Source organism: Pogona vitticeps, chromosome 9 (assembly GCF_051106095.1).
Source record: "Pogona vitticeps strain Pit_001003342236 chromosome 9, PviZW2.1, whole genome shotgun sequence".
Lineage (NCBI taxonomy): Eukaryota > Metazoa > Chordata > Lepidosauria > Squamata > Agamidae > Pogona > Pogona vitticeps.
Window position 1 is genome coordinate 17,493,586 of NC_135791.1, and position 19,522 is coordinate 17,513,107.

The 19,522-nt window shown below is 45.0% G+C and overlaps 1 protein-coding gene across 5 annotated transcripts in view; it reads right to left on the reverse strand.

Annotated features, from left to right (window-relative positions):
* NFKBID (NFKB inhibitor delta) overlaps window positions 1-15,452 on the reverse strand; it is a 33,079-nt gene extending 17,627 nt beyond the window's left edge. For 4 of the 5 annotated variants that reach the window (XM_020777413.3, XM_020777411.3, XM_072979905.2 and 1 more), the window contains exons 1-2: window positions 15,320-15,451; window positions 1,281-1,378 (exon numbers count right to left, since the gene is read on the reverse strand). In XM_020777413.3, coding sequence (XP_020633072.3) covers window positions 1,281-1,378; window positions 15,320-15,341 — 120 coding nt within the window. In that variant the 5' untranslated portion in view covers window positions 15,342-15,451. Of the gene's footprint in view, window positions 1-1,280; window positions 1,379-15,319 lie in introns of all 5 variants that reach the window. The other variant, XM_072979906.2, reaches the window with a different exon arrangement.
* Window positions 15,453-19,522: the final 4,070 nt, after the last annotated feature.

Genomic DNA, 19,522 nt, shown 5'->3' on the forward strand with positions numbered 1-19,522 from the left:
GTTCCGTTCTATTTAGCACTGGTTAGGCTTCATCTTAAGTATTGCATCCAGTTCTGGACACCACCCTTCAGGAAGGATGCTGACAAATTGGAACAAATTCCAAGGTGGGCAAGAAGAATGATCAGGGGGTTGGAAACCAAGCCCTGTGAGGAAAGGCTGAAACAACGAGGCATGTTTAGCCTTAAGAAAAGGAGATTGAGGGAAGTTATAATAGCACTTTTCAAATACTTGAAAGGCTGACATACAGAGAAGGGGCAGGATCTGTTCTCCGTCATCCCAGGGTGCAGGACCCGCAAGAATGGGCTCATGTTACAGGAAGCCAGATTTCAGTTGAATATCAAGAAAAATGGAAGCAATTACCTTGAGAGGTGGTAAGTCCTCCAGCACTGGAGGCACTCAAGAGAAATTTAGAGAAGAACGTGGCAGATATATTTTGATTTGTATTCCTGCACTGTGTGGGGGGTTTGGACCCAATGGCCTTATAGGCCCCTTCCAGGTTCATGATAGTATGGTTCTATGATTCTAAAAGCATGGTCAAGCATGTTTCACACTCGTATGTAGCATGTGCATTTTATCTATTTGAACTGCTCAGTGAGTTGGAGAATCTGGCTGTGGAGCCAGAGGTCGGATTCCCCGCAGTGCTTCCTTCCTGGGATAAGAGGCAACCTGTGTAGTCTTGGGTAAACTGCACAATCCCAGGATGCCTCCAGAAGAAGGGAATAGTGAACTACTTCTGAGTACATCACATTTAGGAAGCCCCGATAAGTTGTCATAAGTTGGAATTGGTTTGATGGCATACCATCAGCATCATACACTTAAAAATGTGCTATGTTCAAATGGGCAAAAAAAATGTGAGGATTCAAATAGTGGGCAAAAAAATGTGAGGATTGAAATAGTGTTGGGTTTCATGGTAGTCTAACAAGTGCAGACTGGATAGAGCTTTCAAAAAAGGTTGTAGGACTAGATTCCTCCTGACCACCACCCCCCTTGAATACACCCTCCCTTGTCAGCTTTCAGAAGTTACTCAGGGTCATGACTGGGATGGGAGATGGCCTGGGAATGCCGGAGTTCCAGGTAGGGCAAAGAAAGGAGCCTGCTAAGACCTTCAGAACTGCCGCCGGTCAGAGCTGGCAATGCTGGGCTTAATGGGCCAAAGATCTGACTCAGCATGAGGTAGCTTCTTATGTTCTTACCTAAAGATCCCATGGGTATATTTTAGTATTTTGCAAAAGTGGTATGTGTGTTTCTGCAGTCACAAATTCTTCCAGTGGATGACTCACCAGGGCTCCAGGGCTGTGTCCTTGCGCCGACTGCTGCAGTCGTTTTTGCTCCAGTAACTTCCGCACAGTCTGGGCCGCTGTCACTCTGTCTTTGCAACCTGAAGACAGAGCAAATGGGGTTACGAAGGAAGGAGGGGTTGGAAGGAGGACACCCCGTGCCTGGGACTGGAGCCTTTGAGAGCCCCTTCTTCATCCTTCTTAAAATCTGAGAGGTAGTCCTGTTGCGCAGCTGTGCCATCTCAGAGCATCTTTTTACAGGTAGACCCATTGCAAAGCTTCCCTGCAGATCAGGGAAAAGTTAAACACCTTATCACTGATGCAATCATTTCTCTGCAAGAAGCCTAAAAGGAAACTTCTGTTCTGAATTTCGTATTACAGCATTTGTGTTTTCTTTAAGATAAAAGACAGCATCCTACCTCTATTTGCACAATATACCGGTATGTGTCCAGTTTCACTGCATTCACATAATGTTGCACTTTAAAAAAAGCTGTTTTCAGGAGTTTGTGTGGATTATAACAGATCGCATTAATCTGTTACAGCATTAGTATTTATCAGTATGTATAGCTTGTCATCATTTGGGAGTGCTTGACCCAGACCCTTTTACATAGGACAAACAGGCCAGTAAGGGGCAGAAATTCAACTTTAGAAACAGCAATTTCCAAACAAAACAAAAACAAGCACAACCAAACCAAGCAGAAATTAAATGAACCAAACCTGAGCAAATTTTTTTAAAGTCCAAACTAAACCAATATAAAACAGCCACCTCCTCAATAGTGGCAACTCCAGATGACCTCACCCAGCGGCCTCATATAGATATTAAATAGCACTGGTGAAATGATTGACCCCTGAAGAACCCCACAATTGAGGATCCATGGGGTGGAAGTCATCTCATCAAGCTGCACTCTCTGAGGACGGTCCCCCAAGAAGGAACGGAGCCATGCCAAAGCGAGCTGGTGGCAGTATACTAGCCAACCACCAGAGCATTGACAGGAGTGCCAACCAAGTCAGCCAGAATCCCCCGCATGATATCTTGGAATCCAACAGGATCCAGTAACCTGTGGGGATGGACCATCTTAATGGGTCCAAGCTCCCCGCGGGAGGGAAGTGCCACTGTGAGGCTGCAATTAATTAGGTGGTGATCCGACCATGACAAGGGGGACAATATCAAGTCGGCCACCATCGGAGCACACTCTCTCTGCTTGGCAGCGAAGACCAGATCCAGCATATGGCCGCCCACGTGGGTAGGACCACTAATGTGTTGGGTCAAGTCCAAGGAAGCCATGGTTTCCAGAAACTCTTGACTGGAAACCTTAGCCTCTGCGTGAATGTTAAAGTCCTCCAGAACCAATAGTCTGGGGAATTCAACAGCGCCACTGTTATAGCTCAGTGGTTTAGGTACCTGGCAGTAGAGCCAGAGGTTGGGAGTTTGATTCCCCATGGTGCTTCCTGGGAGGACAGCCAGCCTGGGTGGCCTTGGGCAAGCTGCACAGTCCCAGGATGGCCCCAGAAGAAAGGAATGGTCAACCACACCTGAGTATTCTCTACCTGGAAATCCCTGAAAAGGGTCATCATAAGTCACAATTGACTTGACAGCACATCATCATCATCAATGTCCGAATGACTTTTAGCCACCATCACCATCAAAATGTATACCTTGAGAGCCCAATGACTGGTGATGGTTCTTAATAGCTCCTGATAAGACGATCACCAGCCTGGACCTTTTGCATTTTCATTACATTTCATATTCCCCATCCTCCTCCAGCTTGTATAAATGTCTATCTACCGAGGCTGCATGCCATGCATCTGAAGAAACAATCTACAGTCCACAAGAGCTTATGGCAGATAAACACATGGTTGTTTTTCCTTCTTGCAGATTTTGGGAATTTTCAAATTATTTGCCGTGGCTTATCACTGTTTTATGTGTGGGAGAGTTGGGATGAATGACCTCTAGAGTTACTTGCAGCTCAGCAGTTATATTGCTTTGCTTCATTCCCTTTCTACTAACCTAGGATGAAGAGCCAGTGTAGCATAGTGGGACATTGTTGGACTGGGACTCAGGAGAGCTGGGTCCAAATACTAGCTCAGCTATGAAAGCTTACTGGGACCAAGGATTCCACTGGTAGAGCCACTCCTTAAATATCTCACCATAAATCGGAATTGGCTTGGTGACATATAATGTAAAAGGGTAGGGATGCAGTACTTCTCAACTACTGGATATCATCCTTAGTCTTCAATTGGAACTGTAGCAGGCTTCCTTCCGGCTTTTATATACATCACAAAGGACACATGTCAATTACATTCATGAAATTAACTTAATGTGTACTTTGATTTTGTTTCCTTTTGGGGAGCATCTATGATATTTTTGAAGTACAGTAGGACCCCCCTTATCCGCTAGATCAGCATCTGCCCATTCACGTATATGCTGCCTGAAAATATTAAATAAAAAACCACAGAAATATGTATTTATATATCTTTTCATGGTGTATTTACTACAACTCACCACTAGAAGGAGCCAGAGACAATGCTTATGTATGGCGTTCCCTACTTCTACGATTTTCGGACTCTGCGGGTGGGGCGGGCGGGCTTGGAACTGATTTCCCGTGGATACGGCACCCCCTACTGTACTCTTTATATTTACAAATTCAGATGCAGAGAAGAAAAATGAAATCCAGAAGCAGGGGCAAAGTTACTTCTTCAGTGAAAACTTCCAGAATCTTCTGGCCATCATGGAGCTGTTGGAGGCATTTGTAACTTGTAAAGGTAACTTCCCACCAGCTGCTGAGGATGGGCAAGTGGCCGAGGTTTGCTCTTTTCTCAACTTTTGGATTTTGTTAAGTCTCCAGCACGTTCCGTCCAGTTCATGAAAATATTTGAGGACGGGGGGCAAATGCTCAACCAAAACTAAGCCAACCCAGCCAAATTCTCAGCCATCTCAAAATCCCTTTCCTGGCACAGAATCATGGATCTGTCCCTGTCATGCTGTTGTCACAGCAGAGGGGTCTCTGCCGGAACAGACGAAGTGACAATCTTAATTAAGCTTCAGAACACCATGATTGAACAGCCGTGGATCAGTGCCCGGGCTTTTAAGCACGAAAGGCTGAACTGCTACACGCTCGCCAGTTTAACTAAACTGATGAATCTGTCACTTTTCCTTTCTCATGGATTCACAGTGTTGAAAGCTGTAGCTGAAAAGGTCTTGTAAGTTTTGGAGAGTTCTCAAAGAAACAAGGAACCAGGCAAAATCCGTAGGCATCCCAGGTGAAGTGAAAAAACAAATATGGCTACAAGGCAGCAGCTCCTCCGAAGGAGCAGTTCTGGGCAGCTTCCATCAAGGCTTCCAATTTTCGCCGAGAGTCACATCCCACATAAAGTCAAGTGCCTCTTTCTTCCTCAAACAATTTTGTCTCTCCCAGCTCGCAAATCTTCTGCCAATAAAGCTTGAGTCATGCAAATAACGCAATCGTGCCAACCCACTGAACGACTGCAAAGCAAAAGCAACTTGATTTGCCGGATATAGTTCTAAGACGTGCTACGCTTAGTGCAAAGAATGTCTTTTTCTCTGAAGGGCCCGCTGCTGCTATTACAGAGTTCCAAATTTCTGGTAAAATTCCCTTTTCCGGTGCAGTAGAAGTACAATTATTATCCACCCGGGAGAATTGTTACAAGTTCCCAAGAATCCACCCTTTTTTCATTAACTGCCACTTAAAGTCTCAATAACTCACCCCGAGACATTTATAGGAGAAAGAGTAAAAAAAATTTCTTTACCTACAGTTGCTTGAAATTATGGATTTGCATCTGCTGCTTCCTTTACTCTACACATGCCTGGTTAACAACAAGCAAGACAACTGTCGACAAGGGACTAAAGAGAGGGAAAAGACGTTCAGCAGTGGCAGGGCTCTCTTCGAATCAAAGGCTAGAAGGAGCAATTCATTCGTGCTGGATAGATAGAAAAGTCCCTTTCAGTCACTCAAACTGCAGATGACATATGAGGTTGCAAATAAAACTCCAACAGCGTCTAGATAATGGAATGAATGTCTCATCTGGCGAGGCCCTGATCCTATCTCTTGCTCACAGTGACATACATCCTGCCACAGTCTTTATCGAAGCAGCCAGCTTCCGTTTCTCACATGCACAACTGCTTCTAGAGCGGGAAGGTGTGTTCCCCTCTCCAGACGCTTATGGGCGTCTCACTTAAGAACACAGAGAGGTTTCAAACTCTCAGGAGACCAACTCCTAACTAGAGTGGGAGAGAAATTGGTTCCATCTGAACTTGCATAATTTACAATTTGGTAAATCAATACATGACCTGAAATGCAGCTATGCATCAAGGTGTGCAGTTCTAACATTGCAAAGCCGCTTCCTCGTTTGAAAAACGCAAACTTGTCTGAGGTAAAATGAATGTACGTGTAAAAGCACAAGTAAAAGATGCAGGATATTGGGGGGGGGTGTTATTGCAGTGAAGACAAAAATATGCATGAAAGTGCAAACAGATTGTTGTGCGTTTTTTGTGTGCACTTCCGAGATGAAAGCAGAATGAAAGATAATCAGGATGTGGAAAATGAGAAATTGAAAGACTCTCACGTTGAAAGATATAGCCCAGAGATATAAAACCTTTCAGAGGTAGTTGGATCCCATTGGTTCCAGCTAGCATGATCAAGGATGATGGGAACTGTAGTTTGGAAAGAACTAGTTGAGCCTAGCGCTGACTATAGTTTGAGCAACTAGGAGGGGCTTTTCCAGGATAGAGTGACTGCCTATCTATCCAGCACTACTCAATTGTTCTTTCCAGCCTTCTAAATTCGAAGAGAGCCCCACGTCTCTGCTGACGGCTCTTTTCCCTTTCTTTAGTCTGTTGGTGGCCATTGTTTTATTGCTCTTGATCTTTTCGATTGTTTGCTGTACAAGCACAGTAAAGAAAGCATCGTACAGAAGTCTGTCATTTCAAGCAAGTGTAAGTAAAGTAACGCTGTAAGCTGCGCAGAGACCTTCGGGTAGTGTGGGCGGCATATAAGATAGATAGATAAATAAATAAATAAATAAATAAATAAATAAATAAATAAATAAATAAATAAATAAATAGTTTTATTCCTTCTCCTCTGAATGCTTCAGAGTGAGCTATGGAGACTTTAAGTCCCAGTTAATGTGAAGGGGGTGGACTGTGGGGAATGTATTGCTATTCGCCTCTGCAGATTTCTGTTTGTCTATTGTACAGCAAAAGGAAATTTTCCCAGAAAGTCAGCGCTCTGCGACAAGACAACCCTCTTCTAACCGTTTCTTCCTCCCCTTGAAGTAGTGCCAGACATGAATTAACCAACCTGGGCTATGATATTAGCAATTTGTCCCTGAAAAATAACTTTGGTCCGGCCTCCCGTGGGCAGGTGTTGAGAGCAAATAAAGATCCTGAGCTCTCCTCATGTGCCCCGATGATTCAGATTGTACTCTGCCCTTTACGGGGTTGGGTCTCGCAGCAGAAAACAGCACTTTCCCTCCTGCTGCTCATGAATCATGCTCTGCCCTCTTGCTGGCGTTCCACCTCTGTTCGCTGTGGTTTCCCTTCTGAACACAGACGGAAGATGTTTTCAAGATCAGGTGCGGCCTGTACGCAGATGATGCGCTCTTTTTGTTCAAAGCTGCCCTGGAATCTTGTGAGGAGGGGAGGGGGACACAGAATGATCTGCCGACTCAAAGAAATGGGTTGGTGTTCTCCTGGCTTGCCTTTATCTACAACCGCCTGCTGTGGTACCATTGCTTCCGTGTTGGAAGGCATGACGCTCCCTTTGGGGGAAGTGATGCGGAAGCTTCAACAGGCCGGGTGAGACTCATTTCTCCCTTCAACGCCGTTCCGTTCCCGGATGTTGGAAAGGTTCGGGGCTATTTCCCATCTCTCAGCTTTGAGAAATGTGTGCTTCTGTACTGCTCGCCCAGAGATGTGAAGTCTTTAGCCCTTCAGAGCTAGTTGGACGCCAGCTCCCCTCAGCTTCATCCAGCATGACCAAAGGGATGATGGGAGTTGTAATCTTGAGGCAACCGGTACAACCCTCTTCTTACCATTTCTTTCTCCCGCTGAAGATGTGCCCATTCAGATTGCCCATCCTGGGCGAGGAATCCTGAGCATAAAATGGCCCTTGGGAACCAGACCCTTGCTGAGGGGGAATACGGCAAATCCAAACAGTAGAGGGGAGCAACTTGCAGTCCTCGCGCTCCCTGTGGCCCTCAGAAGAGAAAGAGGTGGCAGAAGAAAATAAAGAGCTGGTTGGAGACAGAGAGAGAGGGAAAAGGCTGGCAGAAAGAAACAGAGAGAGATGGGCAGAGAAATGGAGCTGACGAAAGGTCAGAAAAGGGCTAGAGGAAAAGGGGAAGGAAAGGAGGGGAAAGGATGGTGGAAAGAGACCGGGACAAAGATTTTGCAGAAAAATAAAGGGAGGGGTGATCAGGAATGAGAGAAAAGGGAAACGGGATGCTACTGATCTGGCAAGATCTGGCACTGCTATCATGGGGCGTTCACATCTCACTGGCTTTGATCGTTGACATTATGGCCACAGGTCATCCCTCACTCTTGCTCTTTTGGCAGCGGATCTGGCTGGCTAGACAGCTCGGTGAGTTGCAGGTTGGGAGTTCGATTCCCCACGGTGCCTTGTGTGAGTACAGCCAGCCTGTGTGGCCTTGGGCAAGCTGCACACTCTCAGAAGGAGGAGATGGTAAACCACTTCTGGAAAAGGGTCGCCATAAGTCAGACTTATTTGACAATACATGGTTATCATTTTAAATATGACTTCTTAGGCAGGCTTTTAATAACTAACTGACACGACCGAATCTCTCGTGGATGCTCTAGAAATGTTCCTTTCCGGTGTGCTTTTAAATGTTTAGAGTGACCATTTTTAAAGTCTATTATGTAAGTTATTTTTTTTAAAATGTAATTTATTGTTTTCAGACCAACGTCTTAGATCCCTTCACTAGAAAAAAAAATTGGCATGGAAAGAAAACAATTAAAAAAGTAAACTAATTGGATCTAGTGTGTTGTAGAGTGATGGACTAAGACCTGGGTTTGAATCTCCACTTGGCCATGTACACTCCCTGGGGTGTAGCCAGAGTAAAATCACTCCTTAACTATCTCACATGTTTAACAATCCTATTTGGGATGCTGTGAACCAGATGCCCCCCGAGAGCGGATTGCATCAGCAAAAGGCCAAAACCTAAAGAGAAATCCCCAAATCAGAATGAACAGAACGGTCACAACAGAGTGAACAGACTTTTGAGTTTCTGGTGCTCTTCAATAGGCTGGATATTCTGCAAAGCAAGGACTGCAGATTTTTTTGGAGGTGGTGGGTAGAAAAAGCTGTCTGGATGTACTGGCCACAAGATCTGCTTAAACGAGGCCAGAGAGGCAATGCAGTGCTCACAGGGTCGGACTGAGACTTGGGAGAGCCAAATCTTAGTCACCCTGGAGCCATGAAACGGGGTGACTTTATTATTCTCATTCACTTCCAGCCTGGCCTGCCTTGCAGGGCTGTTGTGAGGATAAAGTGGGAAGGAGAGCTGCACACAAACTTTGAGGTCACTGGTGGAAAGATGGAACGTGAACGTAACGAATACCTAATAAATACAATTAATTGTCACTGCCTTGAGGTGTATGGTATTTCTACAGAAAATATTCCTAGTACTGCTAATCAAAAGACGGAGAGTAGGGAAATGACAGAAAGAAAAGGAACAGTAAGCCAAATACTGTATATAAATTATTAACTCGAGTAGAACAGGGTAGCTGAGGGTTAAAAACGCAATGGCAAAATGATTTGGATAAAGAAGAAATAGGAGAGGAATGGGATAAAATATGGGATCAGAGAATTATAAAGAACATGTCAGTAAGGATTAAAGAAAACTGCTATAAAATAATATGGAGATGGTATTTAACACCGGTCAAAATGAATATAATGGATAAAAGTGTGTCAATTTTATGTTGGAGTTGTAAAAAAGAGAAGGGGACGTATTTACATATGTGGTGGTTATGTGAAAAAAGAAAGAAAGAATGGGAATTAATATTTAAAGAAATATCTGAAATAATTGGATCAAATATTCAAATGTCTCCGTTAATAGCTTTATTGAATCTGATTAAGGAAGATCAACTGGTGAAAGAAAATAAGGATTTAATAGTAATGATGATTACGGCAGCAAGGATAATTATTGCAAGGAACTGGAGAAATGAAAATCAAGTTAACTTGGAGGAATGGTATAGAGAATTATGGGATATGGCAATTAACGATAAACTGACATGTGATATGAAAATAAGTAGAGGCCAAATGAAAAATAATGATTTTAAGAAAATATGGAATGTATTTTTAGAACATGTATTTCAGAGAGGGAGGGGGTATACGCCGAGAGAAGAAACAATGAGATTTTGGAGTGAAAATGGATGCAAAGAAGTGTAACGCTAGTCCTGTGGGTGATGGGTGCACAAGGGTAATTTTATGTTATTGTATTGTTTTGTTTTGTATTTTATATAGTCTTTTTTTTTCTCTAGTAGTAGGTATTTTATAATAATAAAAAAATGAAAAATAAAACAAAAGACGGAGAGTAATTTTGCTCCCTCCCCCCAATTAAAAGATAATTTTGTGAAAAGGGAAAAGCTGGAAAAAGCAGTGGGAAAATGTAGTAGGGTTAGCAGTTAAGAATGACATCATCTGGACACCCTCTCCGCAAATTGCATGAGACGGGGCTAACACACATATATAACAAATCTCGTCTCTATGCTTCAAAAGTGTAGGAGGAGATAGGCCACACAAAATGCAGTACTAGGTATGAGTACTCAGCGGTAAGTCCTTCCACTTACAGAAGGACTGGCTTCCAGGGAGCATGGTACTGTATTGTTGTGACAAAGAAAGACTCAAAGGCTTATTCCCCCCATTTTTGAACAGGGAAAACCAGAATTCTCAAGGCTAAGATCTCCATAGGGAGATTATTTGCAAATGAGAGCCTATTACTGTCCCACACTTTAAAAATAAACTGTTTCCCAAACGTCCTCTGGAACTGGGTCTGTTTGTATCAGAACTGGACTTTTGTGTGCCCCTTCTCTTGAAACTGGACACTGAGTACAGTATTAGACTGGGCACCAGGAGGCTTGGATAGAAAGGCAGCTACAGAAGTCCATGTAGGCCAGGAGTTTTCCACTAGAGATGGGCACAAAACGGCTGGTTCAGCAGTTTGGTGTACAGCTGAGCAGGCGTTCCGTGGCTTGTCATCCTGCCATCTCCAGTGGGCACCCACTCAAAGGCAGCACCCGGGGGAAGTGGGGCAGGGAAGATGGGATGCTGATTCCCGAGTGGATGCCCGCTGGAGGGGACTGGGTGCGGAGCCACAGAACACCTGTTTGGCCATCCCCCAAACTGGCAGGAACCATCAAATTGGTAGTTTGTGCCCGTCTCTATTCCCAACCCTTGGTTCCCCAGATGTTCTTGGACAGCCCCTCCCCCCACAGAAGCCTTCATCACTAGCTGTGCTGGCCAGGATTTATGGGAGTTGTAGTCCAAGAACATCTGGGGACTTAAGGTTGGGAAGCACAGGCTCTAGGCATTTCTTTCAGTCACTGAATCACTTCTATGTGGACACCCTGGGGCTGAGTCATCACAGACTGGTGACCTCCTGGCCATTTCTGATCTGCCCCTGACCCATTCAGGCCCTACTGCTAGAGCAAGGGGCATCCTATATTCCATTTACCATTAGTACTTTTTGGCTCTCTATTGACATACAGCAAGCTTCCAGCCTTCTAGAGAGATACATAAATAATCAAGGGGCAAGAAATCAATGTGAGGTTCATGCATTGCAAAAAGCCAGATCAAATTTCTTCTAAGAACTTGCCACTGTAAATCATGCACATTGTAGAGAACAAGCACTTTTTCAACGCAGCCCCTTCCCTCATCATTGTGCTGGAACATGGAGCCCTGGATGAATTTGGCAGATGATGGATTTTGGACAGAAGCTTTCGCACGCCCAAATTTCTGATCTGACCATCCATCTCTCACTTCCAGGTTTGGCTTTCACATGACCACAGACAGTGTTTTAATCCTACAGGAAGTCAGTAACAGACTCTGCACTTGAGCATCAGTCAGTGACTTAGAATCTCTCTTCACAGCTTGGAAAATTACCAATAATAATGATGATGATGATGATGATGTGCTGTTGAGTCAATTCTGATTTATAGCAACCTTTTTCAGGGTTTTCCAAGTCCAGAGTACTCCGCTGTGATTTCCCATTACAAGTGGTGCCCCGCATAGCGAGTGCCCCATTTAACGACGAATCCGCATAGCGATACGGATTTTGCAATCACAAAAGCGATCGCATTGCGATGTTTAGAATGGCTAAACATTGCATTGCGATGATCGGTAAGCGTTTCACTTACCGATCTTCGCATTGTGATGTTTGGAAAACCGCTGATTGGCGGTTCCAAAATGGCCTCCAGGTGAAGAAAATGGCCGCCTGCAGCGTTTCCGCGCAGTTTCCTCGCTTACCGAGGTGGCGAAAATGGCGGCCGTATGGAGGATTTCCACTTAGCGGTGAGTTTATCCCCCATAGGAACGCACTGACGGGGTTTCAATGCATTCCTATGGGGTTTTCCGTTCCGTTTAGCGATGTTTCCGGATAGTGACTTTTTCCTGGAACGGATTAACGTCGCTATGCGGGGTGCCACTGTACCTCCTTCTGGGGCTGCCCTGGTACCTACTACCACACAGCTTGCCCAAAGCCACACAGGCTGGCTCTTCTCTCTGTAGGCACAGGAGGGAATCGCTCTTCTGGCCACATGCCTAAACCACTGAGCCATCCAATCCTAAAATCTCCAAAGATAATTCAGACAGTAGCCATGTTAACTTGGGGCTTTCTGGGAGTTTCTGAGTGAAAAGAAGGCCCTTTCCAAGTCGTACTGGGAGAAGCCCAAATGTATCCTCTTTCTGCGTAACAAATACTACGTACAAAAAGAAATTTCAATTTCATTCCGAGGCACCAGCCGTTTATTATGCATAGGTTCGGGTGGAGGAAAGACACGGGATCTTGACTGTACCACTTTCGCCTGTGTATGTCCTATTTTTTGAACGCCTCCCGGGACCCTCACCAACTCCCTGCTGGTAGCAAATTAACTAACACATCAAACAGAAACGCTGAGCGTAGCCTTCTCCCGGAGGTCCTGATTTACCAAACATTCAGCACATGGGTTTCTGTGCAGGGAAAGGCTTTCCAAACAGCATCCCCTTCCCATCTGCATTCTAAACTGGTGCGGTCTTGGATTCTTGATATCTCCCACTGAAAATATCTGCATGTATTATTCCCTCTGGTGCGTCTGCAGCTCTCTCTCTCTCTCTCTCTCTCTTTGGGGAAAAGAAAGAAAAAAGAAGAACTTGTGCTCTCAAGGACAAACCGCTCTAGTCTCCTTTCCCTGCTGTGCTGGCTTTCTAATTAAAAGCCGAGTTGCAGACTTAATATATAATAATAGAAACAACAGCAATATGTTGTTGCAGAGTTTGTGGAAGTGACTTCTCCTGCCTTGCCCCGCGCGGGTGGCGAACTCCTGGCACGCCAGAGTTTGGGACTACAACTCCCAGAATCCCCAGACTCTATTGCCAAAAAAACTGCGAGGGTTGTCATCTGGAGTGCCAAAGCCACCCCCGGATGCTGCATTTAAAAAGTAACTTTTCTCAGCTCGGCCAGTGAGCGACCTTCCCAAAGTTCCCGCCCGTCGCGGGGGCGCAGCGGCTAAACAAACGCAGGGTTACCCCCGAGAAGGACGAGGGGCTTTCCTGGGGAAGCCGGCGGATTCAGGGGATTCCTAACCAGCTGCGGCGGCCCCAGGGGACGGGCTGGTGGGTGGCCCACCCGCGGTAGCCCGGCAGCGGCCCGCATGCAAACGCGGCCCCCGCCGGAGGGCGCCTGCCCGGCCGAGCGCGCCCCCCTGCCCGCCCCCGCGCTGCCGCTGCCGCTGCCGCTGGCGGTGTTGCTGCGTAGCGCATGGAATCCCCAACGACGCGTCACTGGGAAACCCCCGGTTCCTTTCTGCGCCGGTGTCACCATCGGTGGTGCGGGGAGGGGGGGCATTTTGGGGAAGCCGCTTTGCTCCTACAGACCCCCATCCTCTCCTCCCCAAGAGAGCCCACTCTTAATCAACAGAAGCGCTCAAAACCCAGACACCTTGGGTCCTCTCGTTTCCCGCAAACAGCCCCCCCCTGCAAGGGGGACGCTCCCGCTTGCTCTCTCCCCCCCCCCGCGATTTGGCCCTTGGTACGGTCCACTTCTGGAGCCTCCCCGAGGGTCCCCTGCCCTGATCTGGGCTTCGGGCTCTGCCTGGTTGCCCTCCCGTTTGCTAGGTGGCCAAGGGCCCGCTCAGCCTTCAGCCCGGCCTGCTTCTTGGATCTTTGGTGCCACTTTGGGGGAGAATCGACGCTGCTTTTGGAAAGGATGGAGGGGGGGGGGCAGTTCTCCCGTGAAATGGGGTGTGGGTGGAAGAGAAGAGGGGGGGACCTTAAGGCTAGCCTCAGGGGAAAAAATGAGACGCTAAAAGAGCACCCCTGATCGTTTTCTTAAAAACGGTAGCGGGCTTGTGTCAGGTTTAATTAATTAATTAAATTTATATGCCACCCACACTACCCAAAGGTCTCTGGGCGGCTTACAACATTTAAAATACAACAAAAATTCAGAACAATTAAAATGCAATTAAAATATATATAAAAATGTGGAATCCTACCCACCCAGCCTCCTTCCTTGAGCTATAGAAAAAAAAAGCTATAAGGATCATTCCAAAGGTGGACGGCCAAGGTTGCCAAATGGCTTTCCTGGCCAGGCTCTTTTCTTATTCCAGAGCAGGTTTGAAACTGGACTGGGAAACTGTAGCACTCCGGATGCTTTCTGGGCCTGGATCCCCAAGCATCCCCATCAATAAAATCTGGACACTCCCCTGCCCCCCAATTTTAAGGCAATCCATGTCCTTTTGGGAGTGGGGCAGGGTCAGTGACATTTTACAACAACAAGATAACGTTTTGTACCACATCTCGTATATCTGCTAGGTTTTTAACTTTGTTCTTTGGGGAAATCCAAGTACTTATGTTTTCCTACAACAGGCTGATGTTTCCATGAGTGAAGTCTCAGAGCAAATCCGCTTGATGTTTAAAATACAGCTGTAGAGATTTGAATGGAACACTGGGGGTCAAATCAAACTTTTTGGGGGCCAGTGTGCACTCAGTCTTGCTAGAAAAATACAACTGTTTGTTTCTCCATGTGTTTTAGAGCCCAGCAAAATCAGCAGGACTAGCGACAGCAGCTTCAGAAACCAAATTGTTTGGTGTCGGGTCTGAGAACATAGAACAGCTTTCTTTTCTCCAATTTGGAAAATCAAGAAATAGCTATACAACTTCAAGAAAGGTGTTGACAAAAGTAGTATATATATATTTTTTTGGTTTAGCATTATCCTCGTGTGTTTTATCAGCGCATCTGACCCCACACAAGGTAGTGGGATAAAGATGCTATGTTTAATGCTAGGGAGCATGCCCCTGTGAACACCATGGGGTTTAGGATTTGAGAAACATGTAAGGGGTTTTCTCATTCTTGTGTTGTCAGGGAGGAAAAGCTTGACCTCCAAACTTAGGACATGCTATCAAAAGCCACAGAGGGAGGGCCAGTATAAAAAGGTGCCAACCCTGTACAACACCTTTGGCATATTTAATTTCACAATAACCCATCGCAGACTGGGAGTGATTGGAATGGACTAAACTGAATGAAGCCATTAGGTAAATATGATTTTTAAAAAAATTAAATTGAGGGGAAAAGTCATCCTCCACTCCACTGACACAAATTCTTCCTCTAGTAGTTCCAAGATGACCCAAGGTCCAGCCTAAAGAGACATGCCAGCTAGGATTGTCCTCTTCCATCGGTTGAACATCTCTAGTAGAGGACTCAGCAGCCATGCACCTCTACCTACAGTCCTCCCTCCCAAGATTCTTCTACTCCCCAGAAAAACTCACGACGAAAGCGAAGCCTCGAAAGAAAACCTTTTCTGCAGGTCTTACCTTTCGGCACTCTCATGCCCATCTCCAGCCCTCGTGGGGCGCCAGATCCGTTGCTTCCCTCCGCCACCTTCCTCCTCTGTCTGACACACACACTCTGGTCTCAAAAAGGCGTTCTGGAGGTTAAGGAGAGGAAGCAAAGCTGTAGTTTATACCAGCAAGAGGAAGTAGCCATACAACCCACTGACGAAGAACCACGCCCCCTTCGACTACCTGTCTACAAATAACATGCTTTCTAAAATAGTATAGGATTCAAAAGGCAGATAAGAGTTCTAGGGAAAGGGTCCAAAAAATGCCCAGGGTGGGGGAGAATTAATGCACAACTTCCAGAACCCCTAAGCAGGTAGCCTGCTATGTGTTTGCATTAGCTGCAGCTGCTATATACATTTACCTGGAGATAGTCTTCATTGCACATACAGTGGGATATAAATTTCTTTGTTACATTTATATTCCACTTTTCTCCAGTAAGCTTAAGGCAACATACATGGCTTTCCTGCGTCCCACTCTGTTTTTGCAACATCTATGTGAGATAGATCAGGATGAAAGGAAGTGACTGCCCCGAGGCCACCATATGGGTTCCGTGGCTCACTGAGGACTAGAATGTCAAACTCTCCAGTTTGACTTGATCATTCTTACGGTGGCACCACCATAGCTCTTTCAATTCTTGATACAACAAATTCTGCAGCACTTCTATTTGTATCTGTTTCCTTGTGCCCTTCCTTTTGATCTGAGAAAGGCTAGAAGTGAATTCACTATACTATATTTGACTTCCTTTGAATGCATGAGCACAAGAGACCTCCTGTGTTGTTGCATTGCTTGCTTTAATTAGAAATACAAAACAGAGCTTAAGGAGGCAAGCTACAATTCAAAGGCAGCAGACCCGTCACTCCTCCATCTCATCCCTAAAGAGAGGCTATGTGTCAGCTTTTATTCAGCTATATTGCTAGTTGAAAATAATTCAAACATTTGGGTCATGCCAGGTTTCCCAACTCAGTTAATATAGTTGTTGTGGGTTTTTCGGCCTGTTTGGCCGTGTTCTGGAGGATTTTCTTCCAAAGGTTTGCGAGTCTCTGTGGCTGGCATCTACAGAGGACAGGAGCTAGAATTCTGTCTGTATTCTGGTACACCAGTACAGCTTCAACAAAAAAGAAGAAAGTCTAAAAATCAAGAACGCCTGGCTCCCAGCACTGAAAAATGCAGCCTGCAAAAGAAATCAATGAGCTCTACCCAGCCACAAGGACCAGTGATCACTGCACACAAAAGACTAGCCAACAACATTTGTGAGGAACGTGTCTAAACAGCCTTGTTTGCAGCTTCTTAATGTACCATATTTTTCCTTGCATAAGACACTACTTTTTCCTAAAATCATTACACTAAAAATTTAGGGGCGTCTTATACACGGAAGTAAGCTGAGACCACACAGAGAACAAAACTGCCCGTATCTTGCTTTTGTAAACAGGCTTCCTTCAATTACGATGCTTAGCTTCCTATAGACAGGAAACTTAGCTTCCTCTAATCACGAGCCTTATGGGACTGATGTCAGCTGATGCTGAGAAAACCAATTGGAACACACGTCGTTGGAGGTGGAGCCAGTAGGCTGAGATGCAACAGAGACTTGTAATGTCTGAGTGTTCTGATCCCAGAGGCTGAATACTGAAATCTAAGTTTTCTTAATTTTGGGGTTAGAAAAGTGTATGGGGGGCTTATAAATGGGGGTGTCTAATAAACGGAAAAATGTGGTAGGTTTGTAGCTCTGCAGGAGGTGCAACTACAGGAAAAATACCTTATAAGCTGTAAACAAGGGCAGAGTGGCAATTTCCTCCTCTCATAGTCTGAGCAAATAGAGTCCTGTGCTCAGTTTAAAGAAAAAAGTAAAGCTACTGTGGAGGATTTTCAAAAATCCTCTCTTAGCATGTCTGGGGGGGGGGGACTTTGTCCTTGTACCAAAGGTAGGAGTGGTTTTTGTGTTGAGGAGAAGTGATCTATGCCTCTTGAGGAGGGACAGTGGGGAAATGCAAGGGAAAATCTATCCTTTGCTTTTTAAAAATTCTGCAGATCTAATTGTTTTAAGTGACTACGCAAAAGCCTTTGACTGTGTGAACCACAACAAACTATGACAAGTTCTTAAAGAAATGGGAGTGCCTGATCACCTTATCTACCTTCTGAGAAATCTATATACTGTATTGGACTGGAAGCAACAGTTGGGACTAGATATGGAACAACTGATTGGTTCAAAATTGGGAATGGAGTACGACAAGGCTGTATATTGTCCCCCTGCTTATTCAACGTATATGCAGAATACATCATGCAAAAGCCAGGACTGGAGGAATCCCAAACCGGAATTAAGATTGCTGGAAGAAATATCAAGAACCTCAGATATGCAGATGATACCACTCTGATGGCAGAAAGTGAGGAGGAATTAAAGAAACACTTAATGAGGGTGAAAGAGGAGAGTGCAAAAAACGGCCAGAAACTCAACATCAAAAAAACTAAGATCATGGCCACTGGTCCCATCACCTCTTGGCAAATAGAAGGGGAAGAGATGGAGGCAGTGACAGATTTTACTTTCTTGGGCTCCATGACCATTGCAGATGGTGACAGCAGCCACAAAATTAAAAGACGCCTGCTTCTTGGGAGGAAAGCGATGAGAAATCTCGACAGCATCTTAAAAAGCAATGACATCACCTTGCTGACGAAGGTCTGCATAGTCAAAGCTATGGTTTTTCCAGTAGCGATGTATGGAAGTAAGAGCTGAACCATAAAGAAGGCTGACCGCCAAAGAATTGATACTTTTGAATTGTGGTGCTGGAGGAGGCTCTTGAGAGTCCCCTGGACTGCAGTGAGAACAAACTTATGCATTCTGAAGGAAATCAACCCTGAGTGCTCACTGGAAGGACAGATCCTGAAGCTGAGGCTCCAATACTTTGGCCATCTCATGAAAAGAGAAGACTCCCTGGAAAAGACCCTGATGTTAGGAAAGTGTGAAGGCAAGAGGAGATGGGGATGACAGAGGATGAGATGGTTGGACAGTGTTATGAAAGCTACCAACATGAATTTGACCCAACTCCGGGAGGCAGTAAAAGACAGGAGGGCCTGGCGTGCTCTGGTCCATGGGGTCATGAAGAGTTGGACACGACTTAACAACTAAACAACAGCAATTGTTTTAAGAAACCTGGAAAACAAATGATCGGTCTGCATGTGTTCAGGAGATGGCACTTCTGTACCACTGCAGACAAATCTGGTGTAAAATAAGTAGAAGCCCCAGTGGCGGAGGCACAAACTACATACGGAGGGTGGTCTTTGAACTGATTTGCTTTTGCTTTTATATTGTGTGGACAGCAGGGGAGGGGGAATGTGAATCAGCCAATCCCAATCCTGTACCTTTTTCACATTTTTTGTCAATGCGGCCACATCCTTACTGAGAAGGCATTGATTGTTTCTCTTGGAACTTGGCTTAATCCTGATGGTAAAAATTTGTTGTTTAGATACAAAGAAAGAAAGAAAGAAAGAAAGAAAGAAAGAAAGAAAGAAAGAAAGAAAGAAAGAAAGAAAGAAAGAAAGAAAGAAAGAAAGAAAGAAAGAAAGAAAATTAAATTGAGGATTAAGAGGTTTGGGTTAAAGGTTCACTTCAGTGTGGATTTGCAGGGGGTCCAAATCAATGGTCTGTACATCTGAAGTCATTTTTTAATCTGTCCTTTGCCCATTCAATTGTGCATTATTGCTAAATCCAGAGACATTGTTGACTCCATCTACCACTATGCTTTGTTGTCTGTTGAAATCTACCAGGCTTCTGTCCCTCTAGGGGTAAATAAACAATCTAGTGGTGAAAAATCAAAATGATGTTCATGCATATATAAGCCAGGCTTAATTTCCTGTAATAACCTGTCATTGTAAATCACACATCTTGTAGGGAGCTAGGAGTCTGTCTCGCCAGCTCCTTCCTGCATCTGAATGGCTAGAACCTCAAGCCGTGGAAGAAACTGAAATGGATTGGCAGACAGTAGCTTTGCAACATATGTTTTTGGATTAATATTTTGCACATCCACATTTCCGACCTGGCAATGGATCTCTGGCCTTCTAAGTTTGGCTTCCATAGGGTTGCAGCCTTTTAATTCTACAGGTACAGTATTCATAATGGGATATTTCTTTATTTCTTTAAAATATTTTTTGCCCCATCTTTCTCTATAAATGGGGACCCATAATTAA